A 21,776-nucleotide genomic window follows, 5' to 3' on the forward strand; every position below is an offset into this window, starting at 1 on the left:
ATTGGCAACCAAATCGATCACTTCATTTCATTGTAAAACAATAACATCTTATTTTAGCTTAAAGGTCTAAAAACTTTTTCATTGAGCCCACATTCTTGTATGAGGAGACAGGCAATTGATAAATAAACTCATATGAATATGATATGTCATTTTTCATGATAAACATAAACTTGAGTGAGAAGATAAAATGTGGGTGAAGTGGGAGAAGCTATTTTTCTTTATGATTGGATATAGGATTTATGCAGGATGTTATGTAAGGTAATAATCAGACCTGAAGAAGACTGCTGTGCAATTCTTGTAGAAAGGACATGGTTAGAGAGGGCAGGAAGTGGAAAGATGGTAGAAGAACCAGGTAAATGTGGCAAACTGAAGGAACAACGGAGAAGGCTATGTATCTGCATTTGAAGGAACAGGGAAGAGAGTTGTAGGGTAAATGTTCTTCAACAACTTGCCTGAAAAGTGGTTTTTAGGGTTTCTATGTTTATAACTGGCCCATCAACAAAGGGCAGTCAATGAACTAGAAGGGCTCTCATTGTGTAAAAATTATTGGGCTGTTTCCTTCTCCAGTGGTAAAGGAAAATCACCTGAACCAGGTCCTCAGAGACTCTGGATCTTGTCCTGTTGCTTCGCCATCAGTGAGTGACTTCAAGTGCTCCCTTCACTGACCTTTGCTATCAGGCTTCGAAATATTTCTCCCTTTGAAACTATACCCTTTTTACAGATTCTGAAAATACAAACTTCTCAATATCCCTCCTTCTACTAGTTATCCCAAAGTGTGTTGCCAAAAGTCATCATTTCATAAATTGTATTTTCTCTAGAAGGCTTATTCCACTCTCCAAAAGTTACTTTTGAAACGTAGGCAGCTAAGCATTATATCTGAGGTAAGCGATCAGCACCCTGTAAGAGTTCTTAGGATGAAAACAAAAATGGGAAATAATAAAAACTTCTTATTAGATTTGCCACAGTATATTTCCTCATTTATTTAATTACTAATACAAGTTTAGTATAATAATTTAAATAAAGTATTTAATAATTAACTTATCAGAAACAAATAGCAACAAAAACATCCCTTAAGATACCATGACTAAGTATCTTCTGTGTATTATTTTTCTATTCACAGGGCTAGCTATTTCCTCTGAAGTTATTTTCAAAGAGAGATGCCTGGCTTCTTCAACTCAGCTACTTTGAGTCGGAGGCTCCATGCAGCACTTGCTTAGAATTCTCTGAGTGCAGGACTTGTCTGCATCAAAGCCCTTTTGGACCATAGACTTTCCTGCCAGTTCAGCGGCTTTGACCCTTTGGTGAAAGAGCACTTCCCAGAATGACTTCAAGCTGAACATCATTCTCCCAGCATGAGCAACAGACATCACTGGCCAGTGTTGCTTTGTAGCTTCACCAACAGGTTTCTAGTGAACACTGTGTCCTACTCTAGTCACCTCTGTCCCCTTGTCAAAAGTCTCTTCAAATGTCATACACAGGAGGAAGGCCATGCATACAAGGCCATGCATACAGGGCAGTGCATACAAGTTCTGTTCTTGCTGACCATCGCTAGCAGGTGGTTCTGCTTTTCCCTGCCTTAAACTCTTTGTTTTCAGAGGAAACAGCAAGAACCACACCACACAATTTTTGCCAGTAATATTTGATTTAAATTTGCATATAAAGCTAAGGGTATTCTGGTACAGGCCTTTTATTAAGATCCCTCAGAAAGGTCCTTGGTAATTGGCTGTTTTACAAACTGGTCCTGACACTAGAAAGGAGTCATATCACTTCTAAAAAGGACAAAGTGTTTTCACTGCTATTCCCTGGCAAGACTCCTGTGAGAATGGAGAGTGACTAAAATGAATTCAGGATAACTGCTTTACTCTGAAAAATGAAAAGGTGCAAATTTCTGTACATTAAGTAGATGCTTGAAATAAGAGCCTAGATAGATTCTCCACAATCAACAAAAGGTCTACAGAGCATGAAGAAAGGAAGGTAGAATTTGATAGAAGTTAACCCTCTGGAAAGAAAGTGCTCCCTGAGGTTGGAAAATTGCCTTGATAAGGAACAATGATCATTAGTGCCAGGAATGTAGCCTGTTGAGTGAAAACGATGCACCATGGGGCCTCAGACCATACACTTGAGACCCAGAAACTAGGGTGAACATAATATATCATCTGGATTTGACACTTTTGAGAGTGAAAAAGGGGGACAATCCAGATTTCTTCAAAGGAAACCAAGGCATATACTCACCCTAATTCATTGCCTATTTAAACTTATTTAGCAAATATTTATTTTATGAAAATATCTGTAATCCAATAAACTTTGGAAAATTTGTTACTACTTTAACATAAAGGAAATAAAAAGTAGCAGGTGAGTAAAGTTGATGAATTTCAACATCATGTAAACCTCAACAACTAAATTTCAAAATGTATGATCATCAGAGGCTAGGCTAAAATTTAATTTTACCTGCTGAATGAATATACCAAGAAGGTAAAAAAACAAAAAAAAATTCCTTACAGCCTTTGGAGAAGGGTGAGTCCTAGTAATTAAAGGACTCTCTTTGCAAAATATCAGGGCATGAATATAAAATTTGCAAAGACAGAGGCACAGATAGTTTGACCCACAAAAGAAGAGGTGAGGAAATTTGAATACTTTGGAGAATAGTAAACCTCAGAGTGGAAAGGAGGGTGGAGAAGAGGGAAGTTTAGCAGAAGTTACTCTAAGTGGTCACATGATCCAAGGAACTTGAAAAAAAAGGCAATCCTAATATTCAAATGTTTAGGACAATTGGATTTATAAGGAAAACTAATAAAGGAGTGATTGGATACTTGGACAAGTCATTTAAGATTTTGGTAAAGAGCTAAAACAGAATATGTAAAATGAAGGTAAGTAAATTTACCCTGTAAGTACCCAAAGAGTAAATGTTTTAGGCTTTGCAAACCATATAGATTCCATTGTCATTGTAGAACAAGAAGCAATAGATATATATGGATGTATCTGCATTCTTAAAATTAGAATTTCATATAATTTTCACGTGTCAGAAATATTATTGTTCTTTTGAAATTTTCAACCGTTTGTTGAAATCATTTTTTACCCAAAGGCCATGTAAAATAGATGTTGAACTAAATTTGGCTCATAGGCCATAAATTTGCCAATCACTGATCTAAGGTAATACACAATGAATCCCAAACAGAAAGAATATAAATCAACAAAAGAGGATTCACACATTAGAAATATTTGACAAGCAGCCAGTTAAGGTTAAGTAGAAAGATTTAATTTTATAATTGAAATGTCAGCATTTTCAGAAGTCCATGCAGCCTTTTCCAATTAGTTCAAATTAATACAGTTTGGTAGGACTTTATCCAACTAAGATTGCTGGTTAACTAAGGTGTTCTCTATTGGGTAAAACATGTTTTTATTTATTTATCTATCATTACTTATTTATTTTCTCTTTCGGCCCCGCCTGCAGCATGTGGAATTTCCCGAGCCAGAGGTTGAATTTGAGCCAAATCTGCAGCCTAAGCCACAGCTACAGCCACACCAGATCCTTAACCCACTGAAAGGGCAGATCAAACTCACAGAGACAACACTGGAGACTTAACCTGCTATGCCACAGAAGGAACTCCAAAATATTACTACTTTTAAAATTACCATTATCAATATAATCTACATGTAATTTTGAGTGCACAATGTGATGAGTTTTTACTAATGTGTACACCCATATAATCACGCTGGATTATTAGTCTTCATAAAAGTCTGCTGATAAATTGTTTGGAATAGCATTAAATCTATAAATCAATTTGGGAATAATTGATTCATTAACAATATTGAGTCTCCCAGTTTAGGAATATGATGACACTCCAAAAATTTAAGTCATTTTAATTTTTCTTAATAATATTTTACAATTTTCACAGCTTAGATCTTTTACGTCTTTGTTAACTTAGACACTAATTTTATTTTGTTATTTGTAGGGCTGAAATGTATTGTACTTTTAAAAGATGTATTTTCTAATTGTTAGTTGCTACTATATTGAAATATATACTTTGAGTTTCATTGTATTGCTCTATTGCATGTTTCTTATTTCATTAATTTTGTCCTTACTTTTATTTTTTCCTTCATTCCATTATGAAATTTTATTTTTTAATATTGACATTGTATTCTGTTATCTTGCTAAATCTATTTATCAGTTTTCTACTAGAATGAGTTTTTTTGTTTTGTTTTAGAATTTAGGATCCTAAACTTTTTAGGATTTTCAATATAGTTGGTTATATAATTTACAAATATGGATAGTTTAACTTTTTCCTTTGTAATCAGTGATACTATTATCATTATGGATTTACTACTCTGTCCAGAACATCCATGACATTACACTGCTTTAGAACATGGACATTCGCATTTTATTCGCATTTTATCTTAGGGAACAGTGTTTTGTCCTTCATTTTAAGCGCAATTTTTAAGCTACTTTACTAGGTAAAAGTAGGAATTCAGTGGTATGCTTTCATTTCTGGCTACACTTAAGAAACTAATGCTATCATGTAAACTAACAATATAAGTGGAACTTAAAACAGGGACTTGCAGAGTTCCCCTTGTGGCTCAGTGGTTAACAAATGTGACTAGGAACCATGAGGTTGAGGGTTTGATCCCTGACCTCACTCAGTGGGTTAAGGATCCCGTGTTGCCATGAGCTGTGGTGTAGGTTGCAGATGTGGCTCAGATCCTGAGTTGCGGTGGCTCTGGTGTAGGTCAGCAGCTACAGCTGTGATTAGATCCCTAGCCCAGGAACTTCCATATGCCCCAGGTGAGGCCCTAGAAAAGACAAATAAATAAAACAGGGACTTGAATGCATGTCTTGATTTTTTCACAATATTATTTTCACTATTTCTTCATTTTCAAACTGAATTACACAGAATTCTAATTGTACAAGATAACATTCTACACTAGTTAGCTGCTAAATGACACTGTCACGGTCTGTCTCTCTGGCAGTTTGAGTAAGACTTCAAAGAGACAAACATCAGCTCTGTCCAGAAGACATATAAATAACATAATTTTTTGAAGTCATGGAGAAAAGAAATTACAAAAAACAATGAAAGAAGTTCAAAGAGAAATGACAGTGCAAGTAATCTAATTTGTCAAAATTATATATAATTCCAGTGAAAGCTACAAATATATCCGCTTCTATAAGTACAGTAGAATCAGATATAAAAAGTATTTCTGGCTATATAAGTTAAAATTTTATATTGAACTCTGTTCCAATTCTAGAAGCCTTAAATGATTCATGTAAAGATCATGTAAACTGGGACATGTAAATGTTTTTGATTTATTTTCCTTTGTTTCTTCAAAAATTAATTTCCATCAAATGAGATATCCAAAATATGTTCCTGTCACCTGAAATATAAAATTATACAACAAACTTGGCTTCATGTTGCTCCATATTAATTTCTTTCCACTAACTTAGCACAATGTAAAGCCAAAATCCAAAAAGAAATTTGAAAGGGTGAAGTTCTAAAAAATAATTATGTTTTTTCTCAAGATGTTGTTTCCATAAGAGGATATCCATGTTTATCAATATTGGGTATCTGAATTATGGATAATTTAATGCAAATTTTGATTTTGAATCCTTACTACTTAAGCTAGCTTTATAATTCTGCATTTTTTAAAAATTAACCTTTTTTTTGTCTTTTCTAGGGCTGATCCCGCGGCATATGGAGCCAGGCTAAGGGTCGAATCGGAGCTGTAGCCACCGGCCTACACCAGAGCCACAGTGACGCGGGATCGGAGCCGCATCTGCGACCTACACCACAGCTCATGGCAACGCTGGATCCTTAACCACTGAGCAAGGCCAGGGATCGAACCCACAACCTCATGGTACCTAGTGGGATTCGTTAACCACTAAGCCATGAGGGGAACTCCTAAAAATTAACCTCTTGAAATACATAAGAAGGCTCAATGGCTCATCATTTTCATTTTTTTAAACAGTTCTCATTCAGGAGTTCCCGTTGTGGCGCAGTGGTTAACGAATCCGACTAGAAACCATGAGGTTGCAGGTTCGGTCCCTGGCCTTGCTCAGTGGGTTAACGATCCACCGTTGCCGTGAGCTATGGTGTAGGTCGCAGACCTGGCTCAGATCCTGTGTTGCTGTGGCCCTGGCGTAGGCCAGAGGTTACAGCTCTGATTTGACCCCTAGCCTGGGAACCTCCATATGCCACAGGATCAGCCCTAGAAAAAATAAAAACAAAACAAAACAAAAAGTTCTTATCCAGAAACAGAGGCTATTTTAAAAGGACCATATAAATAAATTGTGAGAGAATAACATGGGTGGCCAGCAGTGAAATACCTTCAAAGAGAAGATATTGTTTATACAATAGAATATTTCTATAGCTTCTATAGCTAACATTCTTCAAGAGAGAAAAAATAATAAGCAGCCTCATTAGTACTAGTACTACTCACATATGCTGCAGGTGGTACTCACAGTGGTAATAGAAACAGTAACTATCTTCTCATAAGTACTGTTATTTACTAGGTACTTCATTTCTAGTAACTCATTTTGTTAGCATAATGATCTTTTGAAGTAGGTATAATACCAACCTTATTTTTAAAGGAGGAAACCCAGGTTTCGTGAGATTTGTTATTTGCTTTAGACTTAACCACTATATTATAGAGGCTCCTAGTAATTATAAAATCTGCACGTAGATATTTAACACGAAACAGATAAAAATGTTAATACTACCTACTCTTCAAAGTTATGAATGAGATTCTACGATCTCATTAGTCCATACACTGAATTCAGTGGCGACAGTATGAGTAAATATCATAATATTTGACTTAGGAATTTTTTAAATAATCTAAACAATCAGTAATGTAGTTATTCGCCAAAATAAATATTAAACACAGATATAATTATATTTTCATAAAACTCTAATAAAATACTGGGTGCTGATCCTAAAGTACTGTTTTATTTTCTCAAGAGCACTAAAGAGCACTCATGAAAATTCAGGATTCTGTTAACATTCACATTCTCAAAAGGGCAGTCTAGCCTTCCCTAAAATTGCATAATTATACACATATTGCTTTAATATGGACACTCTCTCTTTTTTTCTTTTTTGCCATTTCTTGGGCCACTCCCGCAGCATATGGAGTTTCCCAGGCTAGGGGTTCTAATCAGAGCTGTAGCTGCCAGCCTACGCCAGAGCCACAGCAACACGGGATCCGAGCCACATCTGCAACCTACACCACAGTCACGGCAACGCTGGATCCTTAACCCACTGAGCAAGGGCAGGGATCAAACCCTCAACCTCATGGTTCCTAGACGGATACGTTAACCGCTGTGCCATGACGGGAACTCCAATGTTGGCACTCTTTAGATACTCTGAATAAAGCGTCAAATGCTTTGCAGTTCTGAGGTCAGGATATTGGTCAGCATTGCATTACATCTGACCCTTTAAAAAGATTATACTAGATCAATTTTATTATCTTCTATGATAAAGGGACAAACCTCACAGAAAAGAAAATGACGGGTTTTCATTAATTATGCCTGAGTCTGGCTTCTATTTTCATTCTATAATCCAATTAAGTACAAATGTTTATGGGTCACCCACCAAGGAATTCCTGCAGAAGTTCTGTGCAGGCACCCCTAGAGGCTGTCCAGGAGACTGTGGGTGCAGGGATGGAGAGGAAATGGTAGACCTCTAGACTATCCTTCTGGGTTTCAAGTACAGGAGCTCTGCCATTATCTTATTTCACTTTTTTGGTCATCAGGTGTGTTTGAGGAAAGACTATCTCTACATCACAATAACAAAACATTCTTTCAATCCATACACTTAACTAGTATGTTCTCAGCTAACTGGACCATCAAATTCTAAGGGATCTTAACACAAATTCCCTTAATGAGAGCTATACAGCAGCAATTATATTCAGATAAAAGGCCAATATGATTTAATACTTTTATTAGTAATCTAGATGAAGGAACTGAGATTATAACTTTACATTTCTAATTAATACTAATTTAGATATGTTTCCCAACCACATTTAAAAGAAGCCTGATACATTGCATGAAGAATCATTTGAAACAATGAAGTTTAATAGCATTAGGATTTGGGACCAAGGACAAACACATCAAATCAAAATGGAGAAGGGATATGCAGGCAACAACAGCATAAAAAATAAAAACAAAAGGAAGTTATTGTCTATCCAATAATCAAGGTGTTTAAAAGGGAAAGTAAAATAGGTGAATAGTAGATGGCTGTATTAATACCAGTAACATAAGAATGCATCTTTTTTATTTGACATTGGACAGGCACCAATTAGTGGTTTGTTTTGGTGTTTTTGTTTGTTTGTTTGTTTTGCCACAGTGTGCAGCAGATTGAAGTGAGAGCAGTTTGAGGTGAGGTGGAATCTCAGTTCCCAGAACTGGGGAGTGAAGATTGAATCCTGGGCTTCAGCAGTAAAAGCACAAAATCCGGACCATTGTACTGTCAGGGAACTTCTGGAATATGCTTTTTGAAAGTCTCATATGAGAAATTTGTTGAAAAGTTAAAATAAAGACTAGCCCAGAACACAAAATACTAAATTATTCCTATAAGGAAAAGTTAAAAGAAATTGAAAATATTTACCTTGAAAAAGAGATGATTATATGGACAAATTACTCCCTTCTAAAGCTGTTAATAATTACAATAAATTGTTTTCTTGCCCTAAAGAGGATGGCTGGGTATGAAGGATATGTAGAAATAATGGCTTTGCTATACGTAAACCATTTTGATAATAAGAAAAATTTTAAATACTAGAATATTCAAATGGGAGAGGTTATAAGACTTTTATCCTTAGATAGCTTTTGCAGAAAAAAATGCATTCCCTACCCTGGCTCACTTATTCTATTTCACTGGTTTTTCTTCTCAAATATCCACCCAGGGATACTGGAAATGGTGTTTCACTCTTGTAAAATTATCCCCTGAAATTCATGTCTTTTTCATACTTTCAATGTTTATCTTCTGGTTCCACCTAGCCTCTCAGCTCTGAATTAGTACTTGCCCCATAGTCCACAAAGGTTAGGCATAAAACAAACAAACAAACAACAACAACAAAAAAAAACAGTATTAGGAGAAGAAAATATTTTGCAAACGTACTCTACAGTTCAGACATAGCACTAGCACAGTGCCACAGTTCCCAGTCACATAGGAACAAATCCTTCTAGGCTGTCCATAAATATATATTCTGAGGGTTCTCTTATACATATAACTGGTTTGTATGCAGGTTTTCCCAGAACTGCTAGATCTCACGTCTTGACATCTCTAGACGACCTCTTACCTTTCTTCCAAAAATACCCATTTGCCTTGCCAGGTTCCTCAAACTCTGTTGGCCCTTTTCCTTATAAGATCCCCAAATGACTCCATTTTCCTGGACTGCTCCGTGTAAACAAACTCTGACATTCAGACCTGTTCAGATACCTTTGATGTTCCACCAATATCTTCTCAGCACATCTTAGTTCAAGCACAGGGTCTTACTGACAGTTAAATCTGGAGGCTTTGAAATTGAAGTCCACTCTTACAAATTGCACTCACCAGCCCTGCAGCCCTGCAGACTCTTTCTCACTGCAATCACCTGTTACTCTGCTTGAGGGTGGCCTTTTTGGCCACAAAAGCTTTATTGGCCCAGCAGGAGGCTCCAGTAACACTCTGAAGAGAGGTAGCCTTTAACCAAGGATGAATAGGTGAATAAAGTGGATTTTGTTCCCCTGAGATAAGGTAATTCTGAGGCAAATTCTGTAGTACCTCCTGGAATTCCCCAGCAGGCTCAAGCCCCAGTTGTCTTCAGTGACTCATAATTATGCCTAGTTGATTTCTTCCCCTCCTTGCCTCACTGTCTCTGTCTCTCTTTTTCCTAAATAGACTAATGACAACACAAATACTCCAGGTGAAGCAATCCTAAAATAATCTATCCACCCATCTTTATATGTGCGTCTTCCAAAAAACTTTTATTTTTTTATGACATTAAAAAGATACCCCATTTAACATTTTGAGGAAAAACAAATAATCCTGGTTTCTATACATGCAGTGTGCCCAGAACAAATGACTCACATACTTGGGAAGATGTTGTATATTCTTCCCAATAGATAGCTTCTAGATTAGACAGGTCACAAGTGTGCTGTTCCTGGAAGCTCCAAGTGAGATTTCTTAAAGAACACTTCAATTCTATGATCCAGTATGAGAGGGTTCAGCCATAGAAATTCCCCCCTCCTTTTTTTTTTAAGTTTTTATTTATTTTTTTTCTTTTTAGGTTTGCACCTGTGGCATATGGAAATTCCCAGCCTAGGAGTTGAATCAGAGTTGCAGCTGCCAGCCTATGCCACAGGCATGGCCACACAAGATCCAAGCCACATCTGTGACCTACACTGCAGCTTGTGGCAATGATGGATCCTTAATCCACTGAGTAAGGCCAGGGATTGAACTCACATCTTCATGGATACTATATCAGGTTCTCAATGAGCCTCAATAGGAACTCCAAAATTCCCTTTTTTAAAACACATTTTCCTATAAACTTCAGTAAAGTGATAAGAAAGATCCATTCCTTTCTGTTCAAGAAAGCAAATCCCTTCACGAGTTCTTCTTTGGCTCCTGATCGCGCTATATGACACTGTAAAGAATCCTGCAAACACCAAATTCTATCATTGCTGCACATGTGGCAGTTAAGTGTACTCATTTGCATAAGTTATAATCATATACGTAAGTAAAAGTGTTGTTCGTGACAGGAGAGCTGACTTTGGGGATAAATATGAATTTCTAAAGTTCTAATGGATTTCAGGAATGACATTATGGCATAGAAATAAAGCATTTCTTGCACTCATTCCAGGCATTCCAGATGGTGAAGAGTGTTACAATAATTCAATGGAAGGTAAAGCAAACTTACCCGAATCATCATGACCGAACATCTGATGTCGTGAATTGTATCATAGATCTTCTTTGAGATGTCCACAAATTGATTATCATCAAACACATCCAAAGAGTTTTTACTTAAGGCTTCCAAGGCAACATTCACTTGTGTGACAAATTCAGGAATTGCTGTTAAAATTAATAAGAAAGAGAAATGGTCTTATTTGTATTTTCAGAATTCTGGAGTTAATTGGAGTTCCCTTGTGGCACAGAGGGATAAGGATCAGGTATTGTTACCATGGTGGCTCAGTTTGCTGCTGTGGCACAGGTTCAATTCCTGGCTGAGGAACTTCCACAGACCATGGGTGTAGCCAAAAAAAAAAAAAAAAAAAAGAAAGAAAGAAAGATTTCTGGAATTTGGAGGAAATACCAAACCCTTTTTTTTGTTGTTGTTTCTTTTAGGGCCACATGTGCAGCATATGAAGTTCCCAGGCTAGGGAGTTGAATCAGAGCTACCGCTGCTGGCGTACACCACAGCCACAGCCACATGAGATCCGAGTTTCATCTGTGACCTACAGCACAGCCCACAGCCATGCTGGATCTTTAACCCACTGAGCAAGGCCAGGGAATGAACTGGCATCCTCATAGATACTAGCAGGGATCGTAACCTGCTGAGCCACACTGGGAACTCCTGCAAAGCATATTTTTAAACTAATATTTGATTAATAAATTTCATCTATTTTTTAAATGTAGAGGAACAAAATGTCTTGGCAGAATAATCTTGAATCTCTGAAATGTGAAGAGAACCAAAGACAATAAAGGCATCTTTATGGAGATGTTTTAAAAGATTATCTTCCTCCTTTATGGCATTGCTTTTTTTTACCAAATCTGAGGCCATATAATCATTTCTCCTACTGTCGAATGTAAACTCAAAGAAATTACAAAAAGGAATTGGTATGAGTAACAGTTGAAAATATCAACATAAAGATATAAAGAAAAAAAAGCATTTGAATTCCTAAGCAGAAGAAAATTAACTAAAGGAACTGATTCTATCTCACAGAAATAATAAAAATACTGTAAACTTTTTTTGATAAACTATTTTCCCTATCATCATAAAGATTAATGCAAAGGACTTGGTGATCTTACATACTAAATGTTTCTATCTAAAATAATAGAATATTGGAAGAGTGTAGGGGTATATCAACAATAAGGCCAGTGCATAGAATATCATTATTTTATTACGATTTCAAAATAGTCTCAAAAAACATGTCTCCAACTTTTTTTTGTTGTTGTTTTGTTTTGTCTTTTTGCCTTTTTCTTGAGCTGTTCCCGCAGCATATGGAGGTTCCCAGGCTAGGGGTCTAATAGGAGCTGTAGCCACCCGCCTACGCCAGAGCCACAGCAACGTGGGATCCCAGTCACATCTACAACCTACACCTCAGCTCACTGCAACACCAGATCCTTAACCCACTGAGCAAGGCCAGAGATCAAACCTGCCACCTCATGGTTCCTAGTCATATTCGTTGACCACTGCGCCACGACAGGAACTCCTTCCAACTTTACTTTTAAGTTAACAATAAATAACCTTAGTAAACTCTTTATTAGATTCAAGGCACTTTTCTAAGTGCTATTATTTAAATCTTAAAAAGACCTCAGAATAACCTGGCATTAATACTTTATTGAATGACAAAGGCATAGAGGAATCAAGATTTTTTCTCAAGGTCATTCTGCTAATATATATAGAGGAACAGAGATTTAAATTCAGACGGCTGGAATGCAGAGTCTACACTCTTAACTACTATCTTGTATCATATTGAGGAAGCTTCTGCTCTATGTGAAGATGCAGGATAAAAGCAGACAAATTTTTAGAGCAATGATTCTAAGCCTGGAAATGTACATACTTTATCTCATACAAAAATATTGATACATTTCTATCTTCTACATTCTACATTCAAATCTTCACATATGGCACAGCATTTCTTGCCCTCTGATCTGCCGTGTTATTGATATGGGGTAATGCTGGTGATATACATGGGTATTCATAATTTATCTAGTCCCTTCTTTCATCCACCTACTAAAATATATCATCTATACCCTACTTCTTAGTTTCTATAATCACCAGGATTATCCACTATGCTTTTCTCTTCTACCCATTCACTAAGTGCAACATCCAGTAAAAAGGGACACATACGGCTATTAAACATTTATTTCATTAAAATTAAATTAAATTTAAAATTCAGTTCTTCAATCACATTTACAACATTTCAAATTCTTGAAAGACATATACAGCTATTGAATTCTGTTTTGAGAGTAGATGGAACATTTCTATCATCACAAAAACTTCTATGGAGTATATTTTCTTTCTTTTCTTTTTATTTTTCTTTTCAGGGCTGCACCCACAGCATATGGAGGTTCCCAGGCCAGGGGTCAAATCGGAGCTGTAGTCACTGGCCTGTGCCACAGCCACAGCAACGCTTTATCCCAGCCATGTCTGTGAACTACAACACAGCTCATGGAAAGGTCAGATCCTCAACCCACTGCGTGAGGCCAGGGATCAAACCCACAGCCTCATGGTTCCTAGCCAGATTCATTTCTGCTGTGCCACAATGGGAACTCCCCTGAAGTATATTTTCCACAGTGAGATTTCACCAAATCACTGTTCCATTTAGCGAATGAAACAGCAAAGCCAAGAAGAAAGCTAATTCACACCACTCTTCCTAGGACAAAAAGTCCCAAAACATAAATGCCACTAATTTTGGTGTGACTCCCAAAGCATATCTCTAATCTAGAACTTTCCCCAGAAATATATATCTAATTATCCATTACAATATTCTACTTGAATTTTTCTTATCACCTCAAATCCAGACTATCTAAACCTAAACACATTCTTTTCTACCTGGAAAGTCTAATTTTCTTTTTAATTTTTTTTTTTTATTTCCCCAATACATTATTTTTTTTCTACTGTACAGCCTGGTGACCCAGTGACACATATATGTATACATCCCCTGTGGCATATGAAAGTTACTGGGCTAGGGTTCCAATTGGAGCTGCTGCTAGCCTACACCACAGCTACAGATACACCAGATCCCAGACATATCTGCAACCTACACCACACAGCACAAAACACACCACCAGATGCTTAACCCACTGAGTGAGGCCAGGAATCCAATCTCTATCCCTCATGTATACTAGTTGGGTTCTTAACCTGCTGAGCCACAATAGAACACTGGAATGCCTAATTTTCTTTTTCTTTTACTATTTGTTGCCATGGTGCCCAGTCACCCATGGGGGGGGGTGTTTTCCTTTACTTCCCACTTTTTTTTTTTTTTTTTTTTTTTTTTTAATCGCTGCCCCCAGAGCATATGGAATTTCCTGGGCCAGGGATGTGATCCAAGCTGCAGTTGTGACCTATCCTGTAGTTGTGGAAATGCCAGATCCTTTAACCCACAGCATTGGGCTAGGGCTCAAACTTGCACCTCTGTAGCAACCTGAGTGGCTGCAGTTAGATTCTTAACTCATGGTGCCACACCAAGAACTCCTTACTTCCCACTTTTTTACCCTCTATATACAAGTGTCCACTAAGTGTTATCTCAACCATATAAATATATTTTAAATCTATTGCCAATGTTGCCCCACTGCCTCTTGCAGCATCTCCTGCTTGAGTGCTCACCACAGTCCTCCTGCCTAAGGTCTTCTCAACCTTCAGTCTCATGTTAAGTATTGTCTTACTGACAAAACCTACTCTAAGCATTTTAAGTACAACAGTATCTGCCACAAAATAGAGTCTTGATAGGTTATTTTTATGAATGAGTCATAAGTAATTGAATGAATTAAGGAATCAAATGAGTTAATGAAGAAATAAAACAATATACAAAACCCAGACAAATATATAGGTACAATGCAACATGTTCTGCTTGCATTTCAATATGATTTTGGTTTTGTTCATACTCCAGATTCTCCAAAAATATACCAATGTGGGTTTATAAGAAAACTCAGCATATTTAATGAGTTAATCTTTACTTTTTATGGAGTTGACAAAGGAGAGAACTCAAGAAAACATGCCTAGATGTTTCACATTACCTTCAGGTTCTTGGGGTAAACTGAAACCCCCCCCCAAAACCTCTGCTCCAAAGAACATGATGAAGAAGCTCCTAGTCACTGTGACAGCCTCTATTAACCCTAACAGCATAGATGAATACAAAGAGATGCAGTCTCAAAACCTGTGGTGGTCTATCATTGACAAGACTTCATTCATAATCTTCCTCACTAAAAAATATTTTTCTTGGGATTTTTCTTGTGGCACAGCAAAAGTTAAGGATCTGGCATTGTCACTGCAGCTGCCTGGGTCACTGCTGTGATGTGGGTTTGACCCCTGGCCTGGGAACTTCTGCATGTAGCAGGTGAGGTACAAAAATAGAAATTAAATTAAAAATTTTTATGTTTTTTAAATTTACCAAACAAGTATGCCATACAATAATAATTTAATTCTTCCTATAAATAGCTTAAATCTGTTTCTACTGTCTCTGTAATTTGAAACTGCTCCCATCATCTTCCTATGTCAATCTTGGCCAAAAAAAAGACAAGCATAAAATCATGTAAAGGTCTAGTTTTCACTGTCATGTGAGATAGTGTGAGAAAGATTTAGCGTATTTTATGGAAAATACAGCAGAGTCTTTTCATTATTGCATCATGATTTCATTTTAACTCCTTTGGAGCCTCTTACAAATGAACAAATATTAGCTCCAATTCAAATAAAGTCTTTGAGAAGTAAACGCTTAATTTCTGAAGTACAGATGGAAACTACTCCTTTTTTCACTCTAACAGAGTAAATGAACTATTCAAGCTGATATGTAATACATTTCTCATTTCATTAGCTTAAACATCAGCTGTGGGTGTGCTTTATTCATACTATGGACATATGGTTGCTTGGATCAGAGTAGGAGTGAATTTTTTTAAGGCTTTCAAGAAAATACAGAATGAGTATAATTAAGTAGCCAGTTCATGGTAATTTAGAAGGAAAAACAAATTGACAAACCAATATCAAACCCCTAATATACCTAAGTTTCAAGAAAACAAGGTTTACCCATAAAATACTGTCATGTTATCCAATCATTGATCAGAAGGGAGACACATGAAATGAATTCACTTTAATCAATTGAAATGCCAGGTAAAATAAACTATTCTGAACTTTGGAGTGTAGATTTATTAAACAAAAGTGGCCTTTGGGTCAATACATTGTCAGCTTCAAACTTAAAAAGTATCTTGTCTATTTTATACTTCCAAAATCTAAGCCAGTCCTGACCTCATTGGAGATCTGTACTTTCTCTACCAACTGTATTCAGAGTATTCAGAATAGTAATATCTATTGAATGCTTACTCGTCTTGGCACTGTGCAAGGTATTTTATATGCATTGTCTCATTTAATCCCACAGCAGCCCTGCTATTACTTTCCTGATTTTACTGATGAGGAAACAGGCCAAACAGCTAATAAGTAGAAGGTTGGTAACTGAGTCCTCCAGAGCTTGCTCTCTGAACTCCAACACTGCATTGCCTCTTTTTGATAAGTAAAACCCTTTGGGCTTCTTAATTTCAATGCTCTTGGGGAAATTAATGCTAATTTTCTGGCAATAGAGCCAATTTCTCCCAGGTCTTTAGGCTCTCTCTGGAAGTAACTCAAGAATATTTTATACCTTCTTAAGTCTTGCTAAATTTATCATGTGCTTTTGAAAGTAGGTGAGGGTACATAATTATTGAATTAGGTAGGTCAGAAAAAATTCAAACTCATTACAGGTAATCATCCCAAACGATATCACCAAATTATGTTTTCTCTCATTAATAAGATACAGACTAAAATATTTATAATTATAATATGATCTTTGAAAATTACCAGTGATAGAGGGATTAACTTTGAGAACACATAAAATGCTGTCATTATTTCTTTACATTACGCTAAGTGGGAAGAAAATAATAGAAAGTGCAATTAAGCATATGCAAGACTTCTACACATGCCTCATAAATACTCTTCATTTTTAAAACTTATTGAACAAACATTGATTATCAAGCTTCATACATTTTTTTTTAAGATTTAGGCAGACAATATTATGTAATAGTACTGTGTTTGGTCCTACACAGATCATGAATCATAAAAGTCAATAACAGAATTTTGCTATTTTTCAAATGATGGAATCAAGGATCAGGGTAAATGCTTTATGACACATTGAAGAGTTAACAAGAGCCATTCTTCTGACCTCACAATTCTACTCTACACCTACCTTTCAAACATGTGGAATAGCTCAAACAAAACAAACCATAAAATGAGACAGAAAAGACTTTACATCACTTGATGATACTGATACTTTTTTCTCCTTTTGGCAGAGATCTTTTTTCTATAAATGAAATTCTGGATTCTGGATCACATAATTAGCCTGAGTGTTCAGCTTTGGGTAGCTCCAGTGACTTAGAGACTTAGTTCTTTTCCTAGGAGCTTAGTCTTGATGTTTCTTAATAATGTGTTAATATTAATACATACAATTTATTTCTTTAAATGTTTTTAAATTACTTTTATTGGCATATAGTTGATTTATATTGTTGTATTAGTTTGAGTTGCACAGAAAAGTGCATCAGTCATATACATGAATATATCCATTATTTTTTCCCATATAGGTTATTACAAAATATTGAGTAGATTTTCCTGTGCCATACAGTAGGTTCTCATTCATCTATTTTATACAGTAATGTAGAAATTGTTCATGACTACTTAATATAAAATTGAGCTCTTTTACACTTTTCCTCACATCATTTTCAAATTTGCTTACATCACACTAATTGTTTAAACAAATTATTTATGATGACCTGTGCATTAAGTATCACATTATTTCAACAGTTAACAAATTCCTATTAAAATTTCATTGGTTAGTTTTCTTTATATTTCTTAGTATGAATTCTCAAATATTTACATTATTAATGGAATTTCCTATACTACCAAACTTCTCAAAAGTCATCAGTGTAACTTTTTACCAGGTGTGATAGCCAGCACTCAATATGATCTTTAATGATCTCAGCCTCCTGGTGTTCATGTCTCTGTTCATGTCTCTGTCCACTCCTTCCCCATATTGTGCCAGATCTGTGTGCCCAACAGAATAGAGTATAAATGATAGTGTGTGACTTCTTAAGCTACTTAAAAAAGAATTTAAGATTATCATCCTGGTCATTCTCTCTCATGTATTACTGGCTCTGGGGAACTTTAGCTGTTATGCTGTGAAGACTGTTATAGGGAGGCCCACATAGAAAGGACCTGAGGCTGTTAGCTAACAACTATCAAGGATGTGAAGCCTCAGACCAACAGCTGTATGAGTAAGCTTAGAGGCAGATCCTCGAGTTTCACTCAAGTCTTCAAAACAATTGCAGCCTCAGATGCCATCCTGACAGCAATGTCATGAGACTCTGAGGCAGAATCACCCACCTCAGATATTCCTAGATCTCCAACTCTCAGAAAATGGGCAAGATAATACATATTCACTCTTTTAAGCTGCTAAGTTTTGAAGTAATTTGTTTCGCAGTGGATAACTGCCACACTAAGAGACTGGAAGTTCAAAGAGAATACATTAGTTTTTACCTGTTTTGGTTTATCAAGTGGAATCACATCGTATATATTCCTTTTTTTTTTTTTTTTTTCTGTCTCTTTAGGGCCACAGGTGCAGTAGATGGAAGTTCCCAGGCTAGGGGTCGAATTGGAGCTGTAGCTGCCAGTTTATGCCACAGCCATAGCCCCCCAGAATCTGAGTGGTGTCTGCAACCTACACCATAGCTCACTACAATGTCAGATCCATAACCCACTGGGCAAGGCCAGAGGTCGACTCTGCATCCTCATGGATACTAGTCAGGTTCATTACCTTTGAGCCACAATGGGAACCTCTGTATATATTCTTTTGTATCAAGTTTAACTCAATGTTAAACTTACGTGATTTGACTCACATTGTATGTAGGTTTAGATCATTCATTCTTGCTACTGTATAGTATTCCATTGTACAATTCTACCACAATTTATTCCTCTTACAGTTAATGGGTATTTGGTACTTAGATAACTTCGAGTTTGTGACTACTATGCATAGTGATACTATGAACATATTGTATGTCTTTGGGTACTGGGACTATATTACATATTTTCAGGGAATTTACATACATATTTTCAGGGAATATAACTATCAGTGGAATTCTGAGTCACAGCATATATTTTGTACCATGTGAGTAGACAGTGACAGTTTCCAAAGTGGTTGGAATACATTTTACTTCTACTAACAAAGTTTGAGAGTTCTGGTTGGTTTGCATCCTCACTCATGTTTGGCATATTACAGCTTTTACATTTTAGCCTTTCTGGAAGGCATATTTCCCTCTTCCCTTTTTAATACATTAATCATGTGTATGTGTGTGTGTGTTCTGCTGGTTAGGCCTTTGATTACTTTCACTTTTTTAATCTACTTTCTTGTTTTTAAGTTTGAACAGTTAAATTTTCTTCTTTTATGATTACTCACCATCTATTGCTTAAGATCATTCTTTAATCTCTTAGTCTCTATCATCAATAAAAATACATACAGGGAAAGAATGAAAGAAAAATAGAGAAGCAAGGAGCTCTCTGGTCTGTATCGCTAGCCAAACACAATTAGTGTGCAGGAGCTGTCTTGGACCATAGAAATAGAGGAATGTGAAAAATAATAAACAAAAACCTCATTTAAAATGGATTTATGAAGCCAGAAGGGGTAATTTTCACATCAATGCAGACCCAAAAGGAAAAGACATACTTTGCATCTGTGAAAGGAGGAAGGTTACTATTTTACTACCCAGACAACCCAGAAGCAGGAAGAAAAAATTTCTCTTTGCCTGGCAATAGCCCAGCCAATGAGAGACTGTCAAATCTCTGTGAATGAAAAGCCACTATCTTCAAAACCCCATTTCCTCCCATGGACATGTTGTATCAGCCCTGTTCAACTCTTCCTTTTCTCTAAAAGAATGTTTCTCTCCTTTGTTCTCCAGGGTAGCCTGTGGTTTGCCATAGATTCCATGTCCTGAATTGCAATTCTTTGCTATTGCCAAATAAACCCATTTTGCTGGTACTGTCTTAATTTTTTAGGTTAACAGAAACATATAGAGAAAATCTTTAAAGATGCTGAGGTATGTAGATAGACTAGGAAGTCATATAGTGGGAGAAACACATCTTTCTTTAACCTGTGCTGTTGAGGTGGTCCTTCACATGTAGCTGGGGAATCCTTAGGTAAGGATAAAAAGAGTGATGTCAGTTCCCCAATGTCCAGCTCTCTCTGTCCATTTGTCTGTGATTACATGCCTGAGGGTTAGAGCCCTTTCCCTAACCCTGTCTGCCTGTTAACTTTCTACTCACTCCTCACATTTAGTTTAGATACCAGTTCTTCTGTGAGTGTTTCCCTGATCACCACCCTCACCCATGCCTCTAGCTTGGTTGGCAATCTTGTGTCTTGGACTTGCTGACACTTCAGACATACATATTCTAAAGATCCTGTGTCTCCAATTATATGTGTTTCCCTATACTCAGCCACTTCTAAAAATTGACAGAGAGCTCTTAAAATCAGAAACTGTCAAGTTACCTTTGTTTCTCAGGAAAGTGGTCAGTACCAGAGTCAGAATTCAAAATCGGGTACTCGGACTCAGAGACTGTACCCATTACCACCATGTTTTACTGTTGTATGTGAGGGTGACCGTGCTGAAACATATCCTCCAACATTAAAGAACACTGAAGGTGAAGTTCCCTGGTGGCTCAGTGGCTCAAGGACCCAGATTTGCCTCTGCCGTGGCTATATTTACTGCTGTGAGATGGGCTAGATCACTGGCCTGGGAACTTCCTCATACCAGGAGCATGGCCATAAAGTAAATTAAAAGAAAACACAGAGCATAAAGGGAGGAACTAAATCTTCAAGAGATAAAAGTTCTTCTATAAGATATTAAAATCATATTGGTATTAGATTTTCATGAGCAACACTGGATACTGAAAGGAAAAATAAGAAGTTATGCATTCAAATTCTAAAGAGAAATTATCTTAAAATTAAAAATCAATACTCAGCCAATTCATTAGTTAAATGAACAGTGGGATAAAAATTCTTTCAGACATGCAAGTACACAGAATATTTAATTTCCATGAACTCATTAGGAGATACTTGTCAATAAATTCTTAAAAAGTGAATCACAAAAGCAAGACATAGGGCTGAAGAAATAGTGGAGTTGGAAAGGCAGTGTAAAAAATACTGCAGGGGAATTTCTGTGTGTTGTAGCATGGAAACAATGAGGAAACATATATTTCTGAGAGCCAAGGTTCTCATTATGGAAAAAGAGAGGTAATGCATGGATTTTGATAAGACAAAAAACACCATGGGATGGTATTGCATTGGAGGTGTCAGCACAAACTCAAGTGATATAATGCCACTGGTCTAGAAATCAAACTTTGAGAATCACATGTAGCAGGCAGAATTAGTTGGCTCCTCAATACTCAACACTAACCTCTTTGTTAAAGGAAACAAAATTTATTGGGCATCCAAACAGCAGAAAAATGATGTCGTTCTCAGCTTAGAGGCAAATCTTATTACTACTCAACAACTTCCTTTTCAGTGATTGGTTTAAAGAGAACCAGTCACTCTGTTCTAGCCAATGAGATTTAGGGAAATATACTGGAGGAAGGTTTCTGGGAAAGGGTTTCATGATCAAAGTGAAATACAAGAGAAATGGTCCCTCTTCTTTCTCTGAACATTTTCCTGTCTGGGTGTGACTCCTAGGAACTGCAGTGATCATTTTGTAACAAAGAGAAAGCTGTCCTATCAAAATACAAAGGGGAAAAATGTATGTATCTCTACTAATGTTAAAAAACTGTTGAATTAAACAACCCTGGACTTCTTGATATATAAACCTTTA

General features: G+C 36.6%; 1 protein-coding gene across 9 annotated transcripts in view; it reads right to left on the minus strand.

Moving 5' to 3' along the window:
- CTNNA3 (catenin alpha 3) overlaps positions 1-21,776 on the minus strand; it is a 1,779,313-nt gene that overhangs the window by 363,801 nt on the left and 1,393,736 nt on the right. For all 9 annotated transcript variants that reach the window (XM_021074380.1, XM_021074384.1, XM_021074383.1 and 6 more), the window contains one exon: positions 10,882-11,033. In XM_021074380.1, the coding sequence (XP_020930039.1) occupies positions 10,882-11,033 (152 nt within the window). The remainder of the gene's footprint in view (positions 1-10,881; positions 11,034-21,776) is intronic.

The sequence above is a fragment of the Sus scrofa genome, chromosome 14, assembly GCF_000003025.6.
Source record: "Sus scrofa isolate TJ Tabasco breed Duroc chromosome 14, Sscrofa11.1, whole genome shotgun sequence".
In the NCBI taxonomy this organism is placed as follows: domain Eukaryota; kingdom Metazoa; phylum Chordata; class Mammalia; order Artiodactyla; family Suidae; genus Sus; species Sus scrofa.